General features: G+C 33.2%; 1 protein-coding gene across 2 annotated transcripts; it reads right to left on the bottom strand.

The window, feature by feature from the left end:
* Positions 1 to 4,596: 4,596 nt before the first annotated feature.
* On the bottom strand, positions 4,597 to 16,479 carry LOC137614744 (phosphotriesterase-related protein). 2 transcript variants are annotated; one of them, XM_068344418.1, is made up of 8 exons: positions 16,262 to 16,479; positions 14,061 to 14,220; positions 10,999 to 11,189; positions 9,331 to 9,489; positions 8,715 to 8,879; positions 6,946 to 7,163; positions 5,105 to 5,248; positions 4,597 to 4,611 (listed from the first exon to the last, which is right to left on the bottom strand). In XM_068344418.1, exons 1-7 carry the CDS (start codon positions 16,281 to 16,283, stop codon positions 5,111 to 5,113), a joined length of 1,053 nt encoding a protein of 350 aa, XP_068200519.1. In that variant the 5' UTR covers positions 16,284 to 16,479; the 3' UTR covers positions 4,597 to 4,611; positions 5,105 to 5,110. The 2 variants fall into 2 exon arrangements, with proteins under 2 accessions (XP_068200519.1, XP_068200518.1); XM_068344417.1 differs by lacking the exon at positions 4,597 to 4,611 and having other exon boundaries at positions 4,743 to 5,248.
* Between the last annotated feature and the right edge of the window lie 4,887 nt (positions 16,480 to 21,366).

The raw sequence follows: 21,366 nt of genomic DNA, 5'->3' as shown, positions 1-21,366 counted from the left end.
TGTGACAAGGGGCCATGATAAGAAATTATTCAAGACAAGAGCCAGGCTGAACAGTTGCAAATACTCCTTCCCTAACGGCGTGGTTAACGTTTTGAACAATTTGCCGGACGAGGTGGTACACTCAGAGACAGTGACACAGTTTGAGTCAAGACTTGATAAATTTTGGAAAACACAGGATCAAAAATTCAATTATAAAGCTCGGATAAACACCACGTGCCACCGCTACCCACATAGTGTCCTGGCTACCATACTGGAGCCACAGGCCCCCTAGGGCCTCTTCCAGGAAAACGTCTGTAAGAATCTGTTATTCTAAGTAGGCTACTATATTCCGATATTCTTATAGTAGGATAAATCCGCTCAATGTGTCTATATTTCTTTGGGTAATACATATATCAGGGAGATTTATTAGCTTTCAACATAATATTAATATGGTCATAAATCCAGCATTTGCGTAATTACATTATTTGTCTATTCGTGTAAGTTGTGTAACACATTCTTAAATAACCTACAGTTAAGTGCAGATAGTTCATTGTTGATTGGCTATTTATTTCAATTGTATTTTCTTGCCTACCTTGTTTACATTAACAGACATTTTCTCGGCCTTCCGTTGGTCCATATATTTTCCACTGTTTAAATACCTTTAAGTCATTTACCCATTTGCAACGGATGTTTCTAAATATACTTTTGAAACTACCATCAGGGTTATTATTATTATCACAATAATAATAATAATAATAATAATAATAATAATAATAATAATAATAATAATAATAATTATTATTATTATTATTATTATTATTATTATTATTATTATTATTATTATTATTATTATTATTATTATTATTATGATGATGATGATGATGATGATGATGATGATGATGATTATTAATATTATCATATTGTTATTACTATAATAATAATAATAATAATAATAATAATTATTATTATTATTATTATTATTATTATTATTATTATTATTATTACTATTATTATTATTATGATAATAATAATAACCCTGATGATTACTTGCTAAGCTACTACTTTTGTTGGAAAAGCAGGATGATATAAGCCCCAGGGTTCCAACAGGGAAAAACCCCATTGAGGAAAAGAAATAAGTAAAACAAACTACAAGAGGAGTACTGAACAATCAAAATAAAATATATTAAGAACAGTAACAGCATTAACTCCGATCTTTCATATATAAACCATAAAAACTTGAAAGAAAAACAAGAGGAGAAACAAGATAGAAGTGTGCCTGAGTGTATCCACAAGCAAGAGAACTCTAACCCAAGACAGTGGATGATGTTTCTTAATATTTTACGGTAATATTCTACGGTATTCATTGAGATCTTCATCTCTAAAAAAAAATGGCGGTACTTTAACTGTATAGTCTTATTCCACTACATCCATTTACTATGCACTTTTTTTGTCATTTATGCTACCAATAGCAGAATTATACTGTTGCAGAGCAAGTTAGATTTTCGACCAACGTCTAATATGGTTGCTCACCAAAAGCGCACCTTTACTAGCCACTCCCAGTTAAGTTGCACACACCAAACTCATACCTTCTACTAGAATTCTCAGAAATGGTGTTCATTTACTTCTATCTTCTGTGGCAACTTTCAGAAATAGTGCTCGCAACATACTCCAATATTTCGTAGAAATTCTAAATTATGGTGCTTACGCCATACTCAATACTAAAGAAATTTTCTTTTATGTTCCACACACCATAATCCTACTTTTTCATTAACTTTGAAAAATGGTGCTCACACAACACAGCTTTCTTTTGTGAAAACTTTTCGAAAAGGTGCTCACACTATATTCCCACCCTTTCATTTTTATTAACTTTGTTATGCTCCTCACACCACACATCCCCTTTCAAAGTAACTCGGTTATAATGATTAAACACCATACGTTTGCCGTAAGTTACAGTTATGATGCTCACCATCACCCATTGTACTATCAGTACTCATTTATACTCCACTTATTGTACAGTATTCAGTATCAGCAAGGGTGTTCATGTAGTACTCCTGACTAGTACAGTGGTAACGTGTTTGCCTAGCATTCGCGTGGCAGGAGATCGATCCCCGCCAAGGGCCGGGAGTTTAAGCTGTTTACTGGGGAGGCTACTGCTGTGGTAGGGCACCACAGTGGATGGTTGGGCTTGCCCGGCTGACGTTCTGGTGAGCATCTATTCTGATGGAACTGAAACCAGACACATTTAACCTTCAACAATAATTATGCTCGCTCTACAGTATACTCCAATCGTTTGCAGTAATTACAGTATCGCCAATAATGCTCACACCATACTCTCATCATTTGGAGTAAGTTTCAGAAACGCTTGTGCGTTATTGCGAAACATGAGTGAACTAGAACGGGCACTCGGTTGAGCGCATATCATCGCCAACGTGGCGTTACCATTTGGCACTAGTTTCTTGCAAATCAGATATAAATTGACCACGATATAGAAAAAAGATGGTTTTGTTTTTTTCGTGACCTTGACCTTTGACTCAATCACTCACAAAGTTTAATCAAATTGTACTTGAATCATGGCCAATCATCACCAAATTTAATCATATTCGGTCAAATGGTTTTTGGCTTAAGCGAATCACAAACGAACAAACAAATACACCCCTATCAAATCATAACCTTCGCAACGAAGTTGGCGAAGGTAATGAATACACTCCTGTGCTAGTGGTAACTTTCCAAACTAGTTCTCCTTGTAAACTAGTTCCAAGTTTCATTTGGCATTTTCTTTTCTCATTCTTTACTATATGAGGTGGACAATTTATCAGTTGGCCTAAGTCATCAAGACCCTAGATAATCTATCATCATCTCCTCCTACGTCTATTAACGCAAAGGACCTCGGTTAGATTTCGCCAGTCGTCTCTATCTTGAGCTTTTAAATCAATACTTCTCCATTCATTATCTCCTTCCCGTTTCATAGTCCTCAGCAATGTAGGACTAGGTTTTCTAATTCTTCTAGTGCCCTCAGAGCTCAGCTGAACGTTTGGTGAACTAATCTCTCTTAGGGAGTGAGAAGAGCATGCCCAAACCATCTACAAAAGAGGAGAAGAGAGCTATTAATCCGCCTCAGGAAAGCTTTATCAAAACCAATAAACGATTAATTGGAAATATAATTGATCGATTTGCCGAAGCACGAAGTCTTCATCTTGGATTTGGTATTTTCCATAAGATCATCATCACCATCATCATCATCATCATCATCTCCTCCAACGCCTATTGACGCAAAGGGTCAACGGTTAGATTTCGCCAGTCGTCTCCATCTTGAGCTTTTAATTCAATACTTCTTCATTCACCATCTCCTACTTCACGCTTCATAATCCTCAGCAATGTAGTTCTGGGTCTTCCAACTTTTCTAGTGCCTCGTGGAGCCCAGTTAAACGTTTGGTGAGCTAATTAATTGACAGAAAATAATTTCCTGGAGGCTTACTTTTCCTTTGCAGACATCTTTAGCTATGGTAAGCAGCTCCTCTAGGAGAAGGACACTCTAAAATAAAACCACTGTTCTCTAGTCTTGGGTAGTGCCATAGCCTCTGTACCATGGTCTTCCACTGTCTTGGGTTAGAGTTCACTTGCTTAATGGTACACTCGGGCATACTATTCTATCTTGTTTCTCTTCCTCTTGTTTCGTTAAAGTTTGTATAGGTTATTTAGGAAATATTTGTTTTAATGTTGTTACTATTCTTAAGATATTTAATTTTCCTTGTTTCCTTTACTCACTGGGCTATTTTGCCTGTTGGAGCCCCTGGGCTTATAGTATCCTGCTTTTCCAACTAGGGTTGTAGCTTAGCAAGTAATAATAATAATAATAATAATAATAATAATTTAGTTATTATCATTATTATTGTCATTATTATTATTACTAATAATAATAACAGTAGTAGTAGTAGTAGTAGTAGTAGTAGTAGTAGTAGTAGTAGTAGTAGTAGCAAAGTTACAACCCTAGTTGGAAAAGCAGGATGCTATAAGCCCAAGGGCTCCAACAAGGAAATAAATAAACTATAACAGGAGTAATGAAGAATTGAAATGAAATATTTTAAGAACATTAACAATATTGAAATAATCTTACATGTACAAACTATAAAAACTTCAAAAAAAAAAAAAAAACAAGAAGAGCATTGTTATTTTTTGGGAAGATGCTTCGATCATCTGGCATTAGATCAAGTTTTCCAGACAACCAAAAATTAAAAGTTCATTATGAGAATGCCAATTAAATGAAATATAATAACTTTTTTTCCATGCTATAAAATAAGAAAAGTTCTATTTTAAATATACTGTACTCTAAACGTAACATTACATATGATCTCCACAACGTTCATTAGGATTCTAAATTTGATAAACCTGAAAAGAAAAAAATCTACAACACATTTTGTGCTATGATAGACATACAACAAGAGGTCTATCTATTGCATTTATTTTAATAACTATTTTTTTTTACAGAAATAAAGGATATTACATAAGAATTCTAACATGCATGCTCTTCATTCCTACAATTAGGCCTACTAGCATTAATCATTCTACGTATAGCATGTTATAGGCCTAGTGACAGTTTTACATAAAGAGTTCATCAAGTGCTACTCCAAATCTAGGCCCTTACTTGACTACTTTACAGAAATAAAGGATATTATACAAGAATTCTAACATGTATGCTCTACTTTCCTATACTTAGTAGCATTAATTATTCTAAGTATAGCACGATATAAGCCTAGTGTCAGTTTTACATAAAGAGTTCACTAAGTGCTACTCCAAATCTAGGCACTTACTAGACTATTTTACAGAAATAAAGAATATTATACAAGAATTCTAACATGTATGCTCTACTTTCCTATACTTAGTAGCATTAATCATTCTACGTATAGCATGATATAGGCTTAGTGTCAGTTTTACATAAAGAGTTCACTAAGTGCTACTCCAAATCTAGGCACTTACTTGACTATTTTACAGAAATAAAGGATATCATAAAATAATTCTAACATCTCTACTTTTCTATACTTACAAGCATCAATCATTCTACGTATAGCATGACATAGGTCTAGTGTCAGTTTTACATAAAGACTTTATCAAATGCTACTCCAAATCTGCAGACTTACTTCGCAAAAGTAAGCCAGTTTTTAGGGTTATGGACGAGCATTTTATTTACTTCATCTTGGGAGATACCTCGATCCAGCATCTTCGGGACGACGTTGTTAAAAATGTGAGAGTATCCATGGCCACCAAACGCCGTCTGCAGAGAAAGACGTATTATTATTATTATTATTATTATTATTATTATTATTATTACTTGGTAAGCTACAACCCTATAGTCAATTTTTTTAATGAGGCGCATTTGTACTGACTAGCAGGAGTGCCATGTTAGCTCAGAAAAGTTTCCTAATCGCTGATTGGTTGGACAAAATAATTCTAACCAATCAGCGGTTAGGTAACTTTTCCTAGCTAAAAGGGAACCATTGCAAGTCGGTGCAAATACGCCTCATTAAAAGAAGTCGACTATAATTGAGAAAACACGATGCTATTAACCCAAGGGCTCCAATAGGGAAAATAGCTCAGCGAGTTAAGGAGTTAAATTAATAAATAAACTACAAGTAAGGTAATTAACAATTAAAATAAAATATTTTTATCATCATTAACAAAAAATATGATTCCTAAATACAATGATAAATTATTCTAGTTACAAACTCCACAAGGATCTGTCTATCCAAAAATATACTAATTCATCTCTAAAAAAAAAAAAATGACACACCTTTGACCCTTCAAATATGTTAATATTTCTTATAGGAAATCTACACTGATCCGACAGTCTGAGTAGATTATTATTATTATTATTATTATTATTATTATTATTATTATTATTATTATTATTATTACAAACTAAGCTACAACCCTAATTGGAAAAGCCCAAGGGCTCCAACAGAGGAAAATAGCTCAGTGCGGAAAGGAAACAAGGAAATAAATAAACTAAAAGAAAACTAATGAACAACCAAAGGTATTTGTTTACAAGACCACGCTCTTCATATACTGCCAAATTATGCAAAGCTATTGTTTTCCTCTATTACTTTTTCATAATTTATAACAATTCGTTACATGGGAAACAAATTAAAATTATAAAAAACTATTGAATTATAAAAAAAAACTAGCCTGGTTTCCTCACTAAACTATCTAAATCATGTTACATAACACAAGATGGGCAATTGAATTATGCACATTTTGGCACTATAGTCAATTCTTTTTACCAAGGCAGATTTGCACTGACTCGCAGGGGTGTCCTTTTAGCTCGGAAACGTTACCTGCTCGCTGATTAGTTGGACAAGATAATTATAACACATCAGGTAGCAGGAAACTTTCTCCGAGCTAAAAGGGGACCGCTGCGAGTCTGTGCAAATGCGCCTCATTAAGAAAAAAATGAGCATAATTTCATGCAAATCATATACAAATTAGCCACGATATAGCAAAAAGACGTTTTTCACCTTTTCGTAATGTTGACCTAGACCTTTGACCCAATCACTCCCAAAATCTAATAAAATTGTTCTTGGATCATGGCTAATCATCCCACCAAATATCACGAGATTCTGTAAAATAGTTTTAGTTATAAGAGAATCACAAACACACAGACAGACGCACAGACAAATACACGCACAGCAAAACATAACAGAACAAGAGGGACACTCTGTACAGCGCAGACCTCCGTTGCGGCAGCTTATTTCACAATTTTGTGTTCGACCTTTGACCTTGACCTTCCGAATTTAATTACTTCCAGCTTTTTGCATAACAGTTAATCCTTGCAAGTTTCATTACTTTGCGATTAAAATTATGACCAGGAAACTGTTCACACACAAACAGGGAGTAAAACACAACCTCTTTCCAACTTCGTTGGCGGAATTGACGAAGGTGGCGAAGGTAAACATGGCGTTTTGGGCTACTCACCAGACGATGTTTGGTGTGGATGTCATGGGCCAAGAGAATCTTCTCTCCGAAGCCGTTCTCGATGAGGTGTCTGATGCGAGCGATCCTCTGGGCGTCGGAGGGCATGTCTACTGCGGTATTGAGGGCGTAATGGGAGATCTCGATGCCGAAAAGGTCATACTCGCAGAAACTGCCCAGGGATGCAAATTCCAACAAGCCGTCCAGTTCGTGAATAGTCCCTGATAGGAGAAGAGATAAACATTATTATTATTACTAGCATAGAAATTCTAATGATAACCGGGTTTATTATTATTATTATTATTACTATCCAAGCTACAACCCTAGTTGGAAAAGCAAGATGCTATAAGCCCAGGGGCTTCAACAGGGAAAAATAGCCCAGCGAGGAAAGGAAATAAGGAAATAAATAAATGAAGAGAACAAATTAACAATAAATCATTCTAAAATAAGTAACAACGTCAAAACAGACATGTCATATATAAACTATTAACAACATCAAAAACAAATATGTCATAAATAAACTATAAAAAGACTCATGTCCGCCTGGTCAACAAAAAAGCATTTGCTCCAACTTTGAACTTTTGAAGTTCTACTGATTCCACCACCCGATTAGGAAGATCATTCCACAACTTGGTAACAGCTGGAATAAAACTTCTAGAGTACTGCGTAGTATTGAGCCTCGTGATGGAGAAGGCCTGGCTATTAGAGTTAACTGCCTGCCTAGTATTACGAACAGGGTAGAATTGTCCAGGGAGATCTGAATGTAAAGGATGGTCAGAGTTATGAAAAATCTTATGCAACATGCATAATGAACTAAGGTTCATACTATGATACTATATGCATTATTTTTAAGTCATATTTGATATGTAATACAAAAAGCTGAGGATACAGCCCTAGTTGGAAAAGCAGGATGCTATAAGTCCAAGGGCTCCGACAGGAAAAGATAACCAAGTGAAGAGAGGAAATGGGAAATAATGAAATATAAGAAATGTAATAAACAATCAAAATGAAATATTTTAATACTAGTAACATTATATAATCTTTCATATACAATCTATAAAAACTTAAAAAACAAGAGGAAGAGAAATCAGATGGAATAGCGGTCTCTAGTGCACCTACAGGCAAGGGAAATCTACCATAAGACAGTGGAAGACCATGGTACAGAGGCTATGGCATTACCCAGGATTAGAGAACAATGGTTTGATTTAAGAGTGTCAGATCTTTAGGGTTAGTTGTCTTCTGAGAAATGTGAATTACAGTAATGAAGTTTGCGAATACAGTGTAAATATCATTTCCTAAGATGAATAATATGGCTGAGGTGAAGACATAAATAACAATAATAATAATAATAATAATAATAATAATAATAATAATAATAATAACTAGAGGGGAAATCAGTAGAGCCTAAACGTGAACCACGGCAGCTTATTCCTTCACCTTTTGCTCGACCTTGACCTTTGACCAAAGATTTTAAAAATTGAATCACCTCCACATCTCAACATAGCAAATAATCCCTGAAAGTTTCACTACTCTGTGAGTAAAATTGTGACCTCCGCCACATTAGATTATTTCTCGACCTTGACCATTGACCTAGGACTTTTAAAATTAACCACTTCTACGTCTCAACATAACAATTAAACCCTGAAAGTTTCACTACTCATGAGCAAAATTGGGGTCAGGAAGTTGTTCACAAACAAAAGGACAAACGGGGGCGAAAACATAACCTCCTCTCAACTTCGTTGGCAAAAGTAATAATAATGCTGTATACTTACTATCGAGATGTCCCATCACCGCCTTGCTCATAGAGCCACCCGCTTCTGAGTACAGGCGAAGGATTTCTTCGGGGGCCTCATGATGGCGCCCAGGGTGAAACATGACAGGACACCCAGTGGCAGATTGGGTTTCACCCGATGCCTTGATGACACGGCGTTCAAATTCTGTTTCGAGAAAATTATATATTGCAACTGCACTCAAATTTAGGGAGAGAGAGAGAGAGAGAGAGAGAGAGAGAGAGAGAGAGAGAGAGAGAGAGAGAGAGAGAGAGAGAGAGAGAATTATTGGTGAATATTTGGTAGGCAGCAATCTCCACATGTTCTTAGTCTTAATGTTAATAATAATAATAATAATAATAATAATAATAATAATAAAAATTATAAAATTAAAAATAATAATATTAATAATAATAATAATAATAATAATAATAATAATAATAATAATAACAAGGGATTACTGACCTTAGAATAAACGGTCAACCTTGTAAAATAACCTTATAAATGAACTTGCAATATTTTTATATTTTGCAGTTTGAAACAGGTATCAATTGTTAGTAATAACGATTAAAAGCCAATGGAATAAAAAACGTAAAATGACAATATTAAAAACACGTACCAAACAGAGGCCACGAGCAACCAATTTCACCAATGATCCCGCATTTAACATCTGCACCTTCCTCGCATCCAACAGTGAGCTCTTTCTTCATGAAGTCCGCCATCTCCTCCACAGATACTTTCAGAGTCTGTTTATCTTGAGCCGCTTCGACGTAATAACCTGGGAATAATATGGAGAATATTTTAAGTTTAGAAGCGATGGAGACTTTATTATTATTATTATTATTATTATTATTATTATTATTATTATTATTATTATTATTATTATTTGCTAACCTACAACCGTAGTTGGAAAAGCAGGAGGCTATACTTTATTATTATTATTATTTGCTAAGCTACAACCCTAGTTGGAAAAGCAGGATGCTATAAGTCCAAGGGCTCCAACAGGGAAAATAGCTCAGTGAGGAAAAGAAACGAAAAGATAAAATATTTTAAGAAGAGCAACAACATTAAAATATATATCTCCTATATAAACTATAAAAACTTTAATAAAACAAGAGGAAGAGAATTAAGATAGAATAGTGTGCAAGAATGTACCCTCAAGCAAGAGAACTCTAACCCAAGACAGTGGAAGACCATGGTAGTATTACGTCCAGAGATTGTTACATTTGAAAACTGTGTTAGAACTTCAAACGTTCAAGCACAGATCAACAAAACTGTTTCAAACGTTGTGGATGCTGTCTGAGCAAAGATCTGTTATTAATTTTAGTCTTCTGGAATCGTTTTAAACGTTATAGATGTGGTATGATCATAGATCTGGCAGTAATTTTAGCAATTTTATGTTGAACAATGGCTCCAACAGGGAAAATAGCCCAGTGAGGAAAGGAAATAAGGAAACATAGAATAGTGTGCTTGAGTGTACCCTCAAGCAAGTGAAAATAATAATAATAATAATAATAATAATAATAATAATAATAATAATAATAATAATAATAATAATAACAAGAGGTTTAATTCAATTGGTTAACTTACTGATTTTTTATGAATTTAAATTTACTTGATTTCGAGTATTTGTTTTAATCAATTTAATTTCGAACAGTTGTTTTAAGTTAATTTTGAACATTTCTTTAGATTTAATTTTGAACATTTGCTTTAATTAAATTTTGAACATTTGATTATTTTCTTTTTTTAATTATGAGCATTTATTACAAGCAATAGATTTCGGTATCGAGGACTTTCGACGTCGTGAAGTCAAAACGACTTCAGATAAAGCAATCTACGAAATTTCATTGAAACTCAAAACAACCAGTTAATGATGAATGACATATTATTATTATTATTATCATTACTATCCAAGCTACAACCCTAGTTGGAAAGCAAGATGCTATAAGCCCAGGGGCTCCAACAGGGAAAAATAGCTCAGTGAGGAAAGGAAATAAGGAAATAAATAAATGAAGAGAACAAATTAACAATAAATAATTCTAAAAAAAGTAACGTCAAAACAGACATGTCATATATAAACTATTAACAACATCAAAAACAAATATGTCATAAATAAACTACAAAAAGACTCATGTCCGCCTGGTCAACAAAAAAGCATTTGCTCCAACTTTGAACTTTTGAAGTTCTACTGATTCAACTACCCGATTAGGAAGATCATTCCACAACTTGGTAACAGCTGGAATAAAACTTCTAGAGTACTGCGTAGTTTCATAACCACATTCCTCACCTGTCCCGGCTACGATGTGGACGCCGTGATTTTTGGTCAGGTCCTTCATGAAGTTGACGTTTCTATTGAGGCCTTTGGTGCTGTTTTCAACTATGGTTCCTCCGCCGCTCTTCTTATAGACGGCCATTTCCTCCTCTATTGCTGATGTAGTCGACACGTCGTTAAACTTCAAGTTTGGCCTGTGACTGTACCTATAGGAAAATACGGTATCTATTATTATTATTCCCTTCGCCAAAATCTAAGATTTTGCGAAGAGTATGTATTCACCCCTATCTGTTTGTTAATTAACTCCGCCAACGAAGTAGGAAGGAGGTTATGTTTTACAGCCTATTTGCGTGTTTGTTTGTGAACAGCTTCCTGGCCACAATCTTGATAGTAGAGTAATGAAACTTGCTGGGATTAAATGTAAAAAAGCTGGGAATGATGAAATTTTGGAAGGTCAAGATCAAAGGTAAAGGTCACGGTCAAGCAAAATGTCCAATTCACGTATTCAGCCACAAGTTTGGACATCGTTGTCACAGAGACTCGTTGTCACAGAGACTTCAAACTTGGTTCATATTAGAGTGTATGAAAATCCACGCCAATTAATACATGTTAAGGTCAAAGGTCATGGTCGAGTAAAAGGTCGAGAAATAAGCTGCCGCGGCGAAGGTCTACGCTCTACTGAGTGCCACTAGTTTATTTATTTATTTATTTATATTTTTGTGAGCAACTTTACACAGAAACTACTGTACCGATTTTGACCCGTTTTGGATGAATTACGATTAATCAAAGTACAAGATATTTTGTTAGTCTATTTCTTCTTTGTGTACAACATTAAACCCCCCCCCCCCCCAAAAAAAAAAAATACTGAATCAATTTCAACGAAACTTGGTAGACACGTGGTGTATGACCCAAGGACAAATTCATTAGCTTTTGAAGAAAATACATCTAAGTACAAGAGTATAGTGCGCTAGTGAAGCTAGAGCAAAATAAGACTGCTTGGCGTGACGAAGTCATCATTATTATTATTATTATTATTATTATTATTATTATTATTATTATTATTGTTGTTGTTGTTGTTGTTGTTGTTGTTGTTGTTGTTGTATTAACATTAATATTGAAAGCACTGTTATTATTACTAATTATTCTTATAATTGCTGTTGTGTTGTTATTATTGCTAGTAACATGATGCCCATCATCATTATGATCATTAACGTCTTTATTATCATTATAATTATGATAATGATGAAGTTATTTAATAGCATTAGCTATCACCGTATACATGTAAAATGTTACGGTGTTATAATTCATGCAATTAAAGTAACTGGGGACTATAAGTTCTGATCCGAAGTTCGCAGTTCTACACACACACAGGCCCAGTAGTGAATAAGGTTAGCACGAGCTGAACGACGGTAAGCCTACTTACTTTTACTTTACTTTAAAGGCTGCTTATCTGGTCCTGTACAGCAGGGGAACCGTACTCTCTACAGGACTTCCATTGTCGTTTTATGATGTTCATTCAGGAGTATTTAACATTTCACAATACGCATTGCTCGCTTACTTTTTTATCATTATCGAATCACTCGCAAAATAAGAAATTCTTCACTCTTCAGTTTCCCCTTGAAAGCCTTTAATATCTTCAATCTTTCGGATGTCTCGTGGAAGCTTATGGTATAGTCTCGGGGCCTCATATCTAAAGGCTCTGGAGCCTACAGTAGACATATATGTAGGTTTTAATAGTTTGGAGCCATCTGTAATTATTCTCATGCCAGGGCGATTTGTTGGCCTAAACTGTCAATGTTACACACAGAAAAAATACATGGATACCCTATACGTTTTATACAAAAGGATAAGCATTAATACATTTCTATGGTGAACAATTACATAGTATGATTTTGACCATTATACCGTCAATAATTTCTAATGGTCTTTTATCCTTCATTATTATCATTATTATTATTATTATTGTTGTTGTTATTGGGAATCATTAATATGGGATAAGCAAGCTTTCACGAGAGAAGAAAATTAATTTCACATGAACATATTTTAAGTAAAAACTTCTGGGTGTAGTATTTACTGTACATAAATAAGTACATGTAAATATGCATACACATATCTTTATATATTATTATCTTTACAATTAAGCAGATTCTGTTAACAGTGGATAGCTCTAAGCATAACATCAACAGAATGGTCACTGCCACATTCATAGTTTGAATTGTGAATAGACCCTTGTGCGGTAAAATTCCCCAAGTGTTATATATATATATATATATATATATATATATATATATATATATATATATATATATATGTATATATATGTATATGTATATATATATATATATATATATATATATATATATATATATATATATATATGTATATATAGCCTACATATATATGTATATATATTATGTATATGTGTATTTATATATATATATATATATATATATATATATATATATATATATATATATATATGCAGTATAATAGACACTTGTGATTCTGAGATGGCCATAGGCAGAATAACCAAAAAATTAAATCACTAACACAAACTTCACGTGACCAAACATAAACATCTGTTTAAGTGACATAAAGTCATAATACAAAGCAGGCAATGTTCTAGAATACTTGTTACTCATTACTCGGAAAACATCGTAATATAGATTCCCCAGCTGCTCTTGTTCAGATATTTCATTGTGATTTTACGATAAAATAGTTATAATTATTATTGAAATGAAAGACTAGGAAACATGAAATCCTCTAAAAGCGTCTGTAATGGTTCGTGTACAGTATGTCTAATTATAATAAAATTTGGAAACTTTGTAATAATAATAATAATAATAATAATAATAATAATGATGATGATGATGATGATGATGATGATAATAATAATTTTCACATGGAATGTGCCCAAACATAACTTGGAAAACATAGATTCATATAGACAGAAATTAGGGAAAACATAAAGAAATAAAATCAGTTAAATAACAATGAAATAAATACCAATCAACAAACAAATAAGGGATGACAATGAACTTGTGTTTTTAAAAAATAGAGCGAAGTAATTAACTTACGGATTCTGCCTAATCCAACCGAGGTTTCCCATGGAGAACTCACACTGTTCCAACTGCTTTTCTTGTTCTCTGGCGGGCGTATAGGCCACGTCGAATTCCATGAAGAGATGCTCGTGGGTTAGAGTCCTACCCAAAGAATCGGGGTCCACCAGCCCACAAACTAAAAAAAAAATAATAATAAATCAGTAAAAATTCTACATCACTAAAAAATATAAATACGTGAATAAAACAAAGATTTTTCACTACTAGATTGGAATTATCAAACAATTCTTCGCTCCGGGGGTTAACTACTGTTCTGCAATTGTTCAGGGGCTACTTTCCTTTTGGTGAGGGTATAGGAGACTCTTTAGCTATGGCTAGCAGCACTTCTAAGAGAAGGGCACTCAAAAATCAAAAACATTGTTATCTACGGTAGTCTTGGGTAGTGCCATAGCCTCTGTACCATGGTATTCCACTGTTTTATTTTAATTGTTCATTACTTCTCTTGTAGTTTATTTATTTCCCTATTTCATTTCCTCACTGGGCTATTTTTTCCTTGCTGGAGCTTATGGGCTTAAAGCATCCTGCTTTTCCTACTTCGTTGTATTTGTATTATTACTTGCTAAGCTACAACTCTAGTTTGAAAAGCACGATGTTATAGCCTAGGGGCCCCAAAAGGGAAAATAGCCCAGTGAGGAGAGGAAACAAGGAAAAAATAAAATATTTTAAGCACAATAACAGCATTATAATAAATATTTCCTATATCAACTAAAAAAACAACTTTAATAAAACAAGAGGAAGAGAAATTAGATAGAATAGTGTGCTCGAGTGTAACCTCAAGCAAGAGAACTCTAACCCAAGACAGTGGAAGACCATGGTACAGAGGCTATGACACTAGTCACACTACCCAAGACTAGAAAACATTGGTTTGATTTTGGAGTGTCTTTCTCCTAGAAGAGCTGCTTGCTAGAGTCCCTTCTGCCCTTCCTTACCAAGAGGAAAGTAGCCACTTAACAATTACAGTGTAATAGTTAACACTTTAGTGAAGAAGAATTGTTTGGTAATCTCAATCTAGTCAGGTGTATGAGGACAGAGGAGAATCTGTAAAGAATAGGCCAGACTATTCGGTTTATGCGTAGGCAAAGGGAAAATGAACTTTAAACGGAGAGAAGGATCCAATGTAGTATTGTTTGGCCAGTCAAAGGATCCCATAACTCTCTAGCGGAAGTATCTCAGCTTATAATAATAATAATAATAATAATAATAATAATAATAATAATAATAATGAATTTGGCCCTGTGGCCGGCGCTTGGATCGGGAAGGTCATTCAATTCCAAAGTGCAACAGGGGAATGGAAATAAAATCGAGGGATAGAAAGTGAGTGTAGCAAGGATCCAAAGGCTGCTGAGAACCTAAAGTAATACCTAAAGCGCTCCTTGTGAGGTACACTGACAGGACTACACTTTACGAAGGAATTTGCATTATATTGTACTGTATATAGATACACAAATATATCACGAATTTGCACCATAATATAGTGCACTGATTAAGAATTCAACCTATCAATCCAGTTATTTAATAGCTTATTCTATAGATATGTTTTTTTTACCATTAAAATGTTTCCTTCAAGATTTATGGGACTTCAGGAAAACGAGAAAAAACACCGACACATTTATCATTGAATGTTGATATCAAGAGTAGAAAACTTCCATTTAATCAACATCTACATATACACATTCAGTGCATTACGCCTTCAAATTACCATTTACTAATTTGTTAACTTGTAAGACAAAGTGATGTTTTACCAAAACTTAAGCAAAATGATGCCAATATTCGTTACCTCTCTAGGTAGGACTAGCAATGTAAATCAATAAGAAATATAAATTTAAAAAATGCTTTTTTCATACTTTGTGCATAACTACAACTTTTTGGTTGTAAAGGAGTTGTCTTGTATTTGTAGGCACAAGTGGCAGACTTCACAGTTAATAACTAGAAAATACATTACAATCTGCATTGCTAATTAGCTAAGATGACTTGAGCAAGCATGAGAAAACAGATTCTCTGATAATTTCCCTTCTGATTATAGCTTCATCTATTATCAAACTAACTTTACACGGGTAATCTCCCTTACTTCTCTCATGTCACATTATGCGACAGCCCTCTGAACCACTAAAAACTATAACAGATTCCTCATGACCTAGAAACTTAAATTGACGAAATACCTGTTTGAACTTTCCCCTTCATTGCTCAGAAAACCGGGCAGATGCAGCCAGCTACACACACTGCTAGCAAAAATTTGGCAAGAACTCTTTTACAGTGTGCCAGTTAAACACGGTTCCTTAGTTGATTCACGGGGCGACTGTGGTGTGTGAGAGTGTGGCTAAACGCTAAACTAACGTCAAATTAGTTTGTTCATACTACTGTACATTATGAAACTGTCTCCAGACTCCACACCGCTCGCTTCTACCAAAGCCTGAAGTGGTCAGTTGCCAACTGTCTATTTTAGATTTAATTTCTTCACCTTAGATATTAGTATTTGGGTTTTTGTCTCAGGATAATAAGGACAAATTAAAGTTGGCAACGCTTTTCCGTGCCTTTTTCACATGTGCATGTTTTCCGTATTGAAGGAAATTATCCGCATATTTATCCTCTCTTAGCTAATCTACGTCACTGCTCTTGTTGCCGTGTGAAATATGAAAGTCATTATCCACCAGTCAAGTTCTCCAGATGATAAAAAGATAACCGCACCATAAAAAAACAGGTCATTATGTTTTATGAAACAGGTAGACCTATTGACCCCGCAAACCATTAGGGAAAAATATAGCCTGATATTTCTAAAAATCTGAAATTTTTAGTGATTATATATAAATTTATATATATATACAGTATATATATATATATATATATATATATATATATATATATATATATATATATATATATATATATATATATATATATATATATATATATATATATATATATATATATACTGTATATGCTTGTTAGTGTGATAATGTTATTACTAACACTCGTGATTTTCATTTTTTTTTTTTCAAATGACCCACAAATATCCTTTGATATCGAATTCTCCCTTCTTGGGATCTCAGACCCATAGGGAAATTCCTTTAATGATAAATAGTTTTGTTTAACTAAGGACTCGAATCTATGACTGATACAAGGGTAAACATTAGACTATAATTATAGACTACTCGGCTGTAGAGAGATAAGAGATGATTTCGACTGCTGTATTTTATCCTGTCTAGTTCAGTTGTACTTAGAATCAAATTCAACCCATCTCCACCCCCAGGCTACAGCTGATTATTATTATTATTATTATTATTATTATTATTATTATTATTATTATTATTACTTGCTAAGCTACAACCCCAGTTGGAGAAGCACTATGCTATAAGCCCAGGGGGCTCTAACAGGGAAAATAGCCAAGTGAGGAAATGAAAATATTAGAACAAAATATTTAAAGAACAGTAACATCAAAATAATTTATCTCCATTATAAACTTTAAAAACATTAACAAAACAAGAGGAAGAGAAATAAGATAGAATATTATGCCAGGGTGTACTCTCAAGCAAGAGAACTCTGACCCAGGACAGTGGAACACCATGGTACCGAGGCTATGGCACTACAAGTATGTAACACTTGGCCCTATTATGATAATTTTACCACTAACACTAAATTTCGTTTTCTCAAATAAGCCACAAATACCCATTCAAATCGAATTCGCTCTGTCACAAGATCTGACCCATAGGGAAATTAATTTATTGATAAATAGTTCTGCCTGGCCAAGGATTCGAAACTGTGATCTGATAGAAATAAGGGTAAACATTTGACTATTTAGACCACTCGGCTGTAAAGAAGATTTGATTCATTCTCTGCTGTATTTGATCATGCCAAGTCAAGTATTTGCAGTTATAGTCTATTTTATTTAGCGGCGCATATTTGCACCGACTCACAGGGGTGCCCTTTTAGCTTGGAAAAGTTTCCTGCTCGCTGATTGGTTAGGATTATCTTGTCCAACCAATCAGCGATCAGGAAACTTTTCCGAGCTGAAAGGGCACCGCTGCGAGTCGGTGCAAATATGACTCGCTAAAAGAAATGGACTTATAGTATCGAAATAACCCACCTTAACCATAACAGCTGATCGGTAAGTTTGTAATACTTGTCCATTTTATAATAATTTCATCAATAACGGGAATTTCCCTAGAAGTCTGAGATCTTAGGTACAAATCTTGAACTCAATGGGATTAAATACAGCTGAGTCGATATCAACTCTTGTTTCTCTTTACAACCGAGTGGTCGAAATGGTCTTGTTTACCCTTATTCCTATCGATCATAGGTTCGAGTCCTTGGCTAAACAGAAATATTTATCAAAGTAATTTTCTTATGGGCCTGAGATCCCTAAGCAGAGCTAATTCAATAATAAAGAGCATTTGTGGCATATATATATATACATATATATATATATATATATATATATATATATATATATATATATATACTGTATATATATATATATATATATATATATATATATATATATATATATATATATATATATATATATATATACTGTATATATATATATATATATATATATATATATATATACTGTATATATATATATATATATATATATATATATATATATATATATATATATATATATACTGTATATATATATATATATATATATATATATACTGTATATATATATATATATATATATATATATATATATATATATATATATATATATACATATATATATATATATATTTATATATATATATATATATATATATATATATATATTTATATATATATATATATATATATATATATATATATACTGTATATATACTGTATATATATTTATATATATATATATATATATATATATATATATATATATATATATATATATGCGTAAAAATCACAATGAAACGTGATGCTCGAATGCAAAGCACAATCACAGGGAAAATGAAACAGAAAATGAGAGTTTTTAAGTCATTTCTAGTTTCGTGTTCCTTCTTCGGTCTGATTTATTGAGAGGGATTTCTTTAGATTTTATATGATACAGTGAGAGTACGAACATACATACAGAATATTTATAGAACAATACTCCACACCCGAACTAGTTCACCTAACTTTCAACTGGGCTCCATAAGACACTAGAAGAGTTGGAGGCCTACATGGGTGAGGACAACGAAGCATGAAGTAGGAGATGATGAATGGCGAAGTATTGATTTAAAAGCTCAATATAGCGACAACTGGCGAAATCTAACTGAGGCCCTTTGCGTCAATAGGTGTAGATGATGATGGCCATAATGGTTTGTGGGTGGAGTCATTGCCACATTAAACCGAAGTAAAAAAAAAAAAAAAAAAAAAAAAAAAAAGGGTTATTTCGAATGACTAATTGACAAGTGTTTTTTAGGTCTTCAGATACAATTTATATTGATATGCGTCAACACTATCCATATAAACACATAAACATATTCATATGTATACTGTATACCTACAAGCATGCAAATGTATATACATAGATGTATTTACACCTATACACGTGTGCACATACGATTAACATGCATAACATCTTTATGCAAATATACCACTGTCAACATAAACATATAATTAAAAACATATCTATACGTGTTTTACATATCAATGCGTGGATAAAATATTCCAATAAGTAACAGCAAAGAATATAGGCATTTTTATGTAGGCCTGCAATGATTGTACCTACATGTGAATGATAGTGTAACTCTGGAAGATTAATTTCACATAAGCAGTTATCATCTGAGGCACAATAAGTTCTAAATTAAGTAATTAACGTGTGCTTTATATATATATATATATATATATATATATATATATATATATATGTATATATATATATATATATATATGTATGTATATATACATATATATATATATATATATATATACATATATATATATATATATATATATATATATATATATATATATATATATATATATATATATATATATTTATGTATATATATATATATATATATATATATATATATACACACACACATTCCATGACCTATATTCAACTTATCAAAGCTTTCTTTTATAAAACTGGACTCTATGGTGTTTCTTTCCAATGAGTTATTGGCACCAGCCACCCGTTGAGATACTACCGCTAAAGTTATGGGGTTCTTTAACTGGCCAAACAGTACTACATTGGATCCTTCTCTCTGGTCACTGTTCATTCGTCCTTTGCCTAAAGTCTAAACATACACCAAATGATCTGGCATATTCTTTACAGATTCCCCTCTGTCCTCATACACCTGACAACAGTGAGATTACCAAACAATTCTTCTTCACTGAGGTTAGCTACTGCACTGTGATTGTCCAGTGGCTACTTTCCTTTTGGTAAGGGTAGAAGAAACTCTTTAGCTATGGTAAGCAACTCTTCTAGGAGAAGGACACTCCAATATCAAACCAATGTTCTCAAGTCCTGAATAGTGCTATAGCCTCTGTACCATGGTCTTCCGCTGTCTTGGGGTGGAGTTCTCTTGCTTGAGGGTACACTTGGGCACATTTCTCTATCTTATTTCTCTTCCTCTTGCTTTTTTAAGTTGTTATAGCCCATATATCAAAGATCTGTTTTACGGTTGTTACTGGTCTTAATATATTTTATTATGTTCATTACTTCTCTTGTAGTTTTTTTACTTATTTCCTTTCTTCATTGAGCTATTTTCCCTGTTGGAGCCCTTGGGATTATAGCATCCTGCTTTTCCAAATAGGGTTGTAGCATAGCAAGTAATAATAATAATAATAATAATAATAATAATAATAATAATAATAATAATAAAATGGCCAAGAAGACAAACTGCGCAGTTCCCAAACAAAATAAAATCATTGCTAACATGAACCACGCAAGTGAGAAAATAATGTTAAAAATATGATAAATCTTTTGGATTGATGAAGTACCAATACGAAATTACACTTAAAAGAAATCTTCGGAGGTTTCTATATATATGCTTAAATAAATACATAGATCATAAAGATACATTTTAACAATCGAGATTATGAACTGTACCCTATACTGTCACAGCATAATAATAAGCTTCCAGTTGATCAATTATTATTATTATTATTATTAATGTTGTTGTTTTTGTTGTAGTTATTACTTGCTAAGCTACAACCCTAGTTGGCAAAGCAGGATGCTATTAGTCCAAGGGCTCCAACAGGGAAAAGTAGCCCAGCGAGGAAAGGAAATAAATAAATTACAATTTTAGTAATGAACAATACAAACTATTTGAACAGTAATAAC

This window comes from Palaemon carinicauda, chromosome 21, assembly GCF_036898095.1.
Source record: "Palaemon carinicauda isolate YSFRI2023 chromosome 21, ASM3689809v2, whole genome shotgun sequence".
NCBI classification, from domain to species: Eukaryota; Metazoa; Arthropoda; class Malacostraca; order Decapoda; family Palaemonidae; genus Palaemon; species Palaemon carinicauda.
The sequence above is the reverse complement of the archived record's forward strand: the minus strand, read 5'-3'. Positions and strand labels throughout refer to the sequence as shown.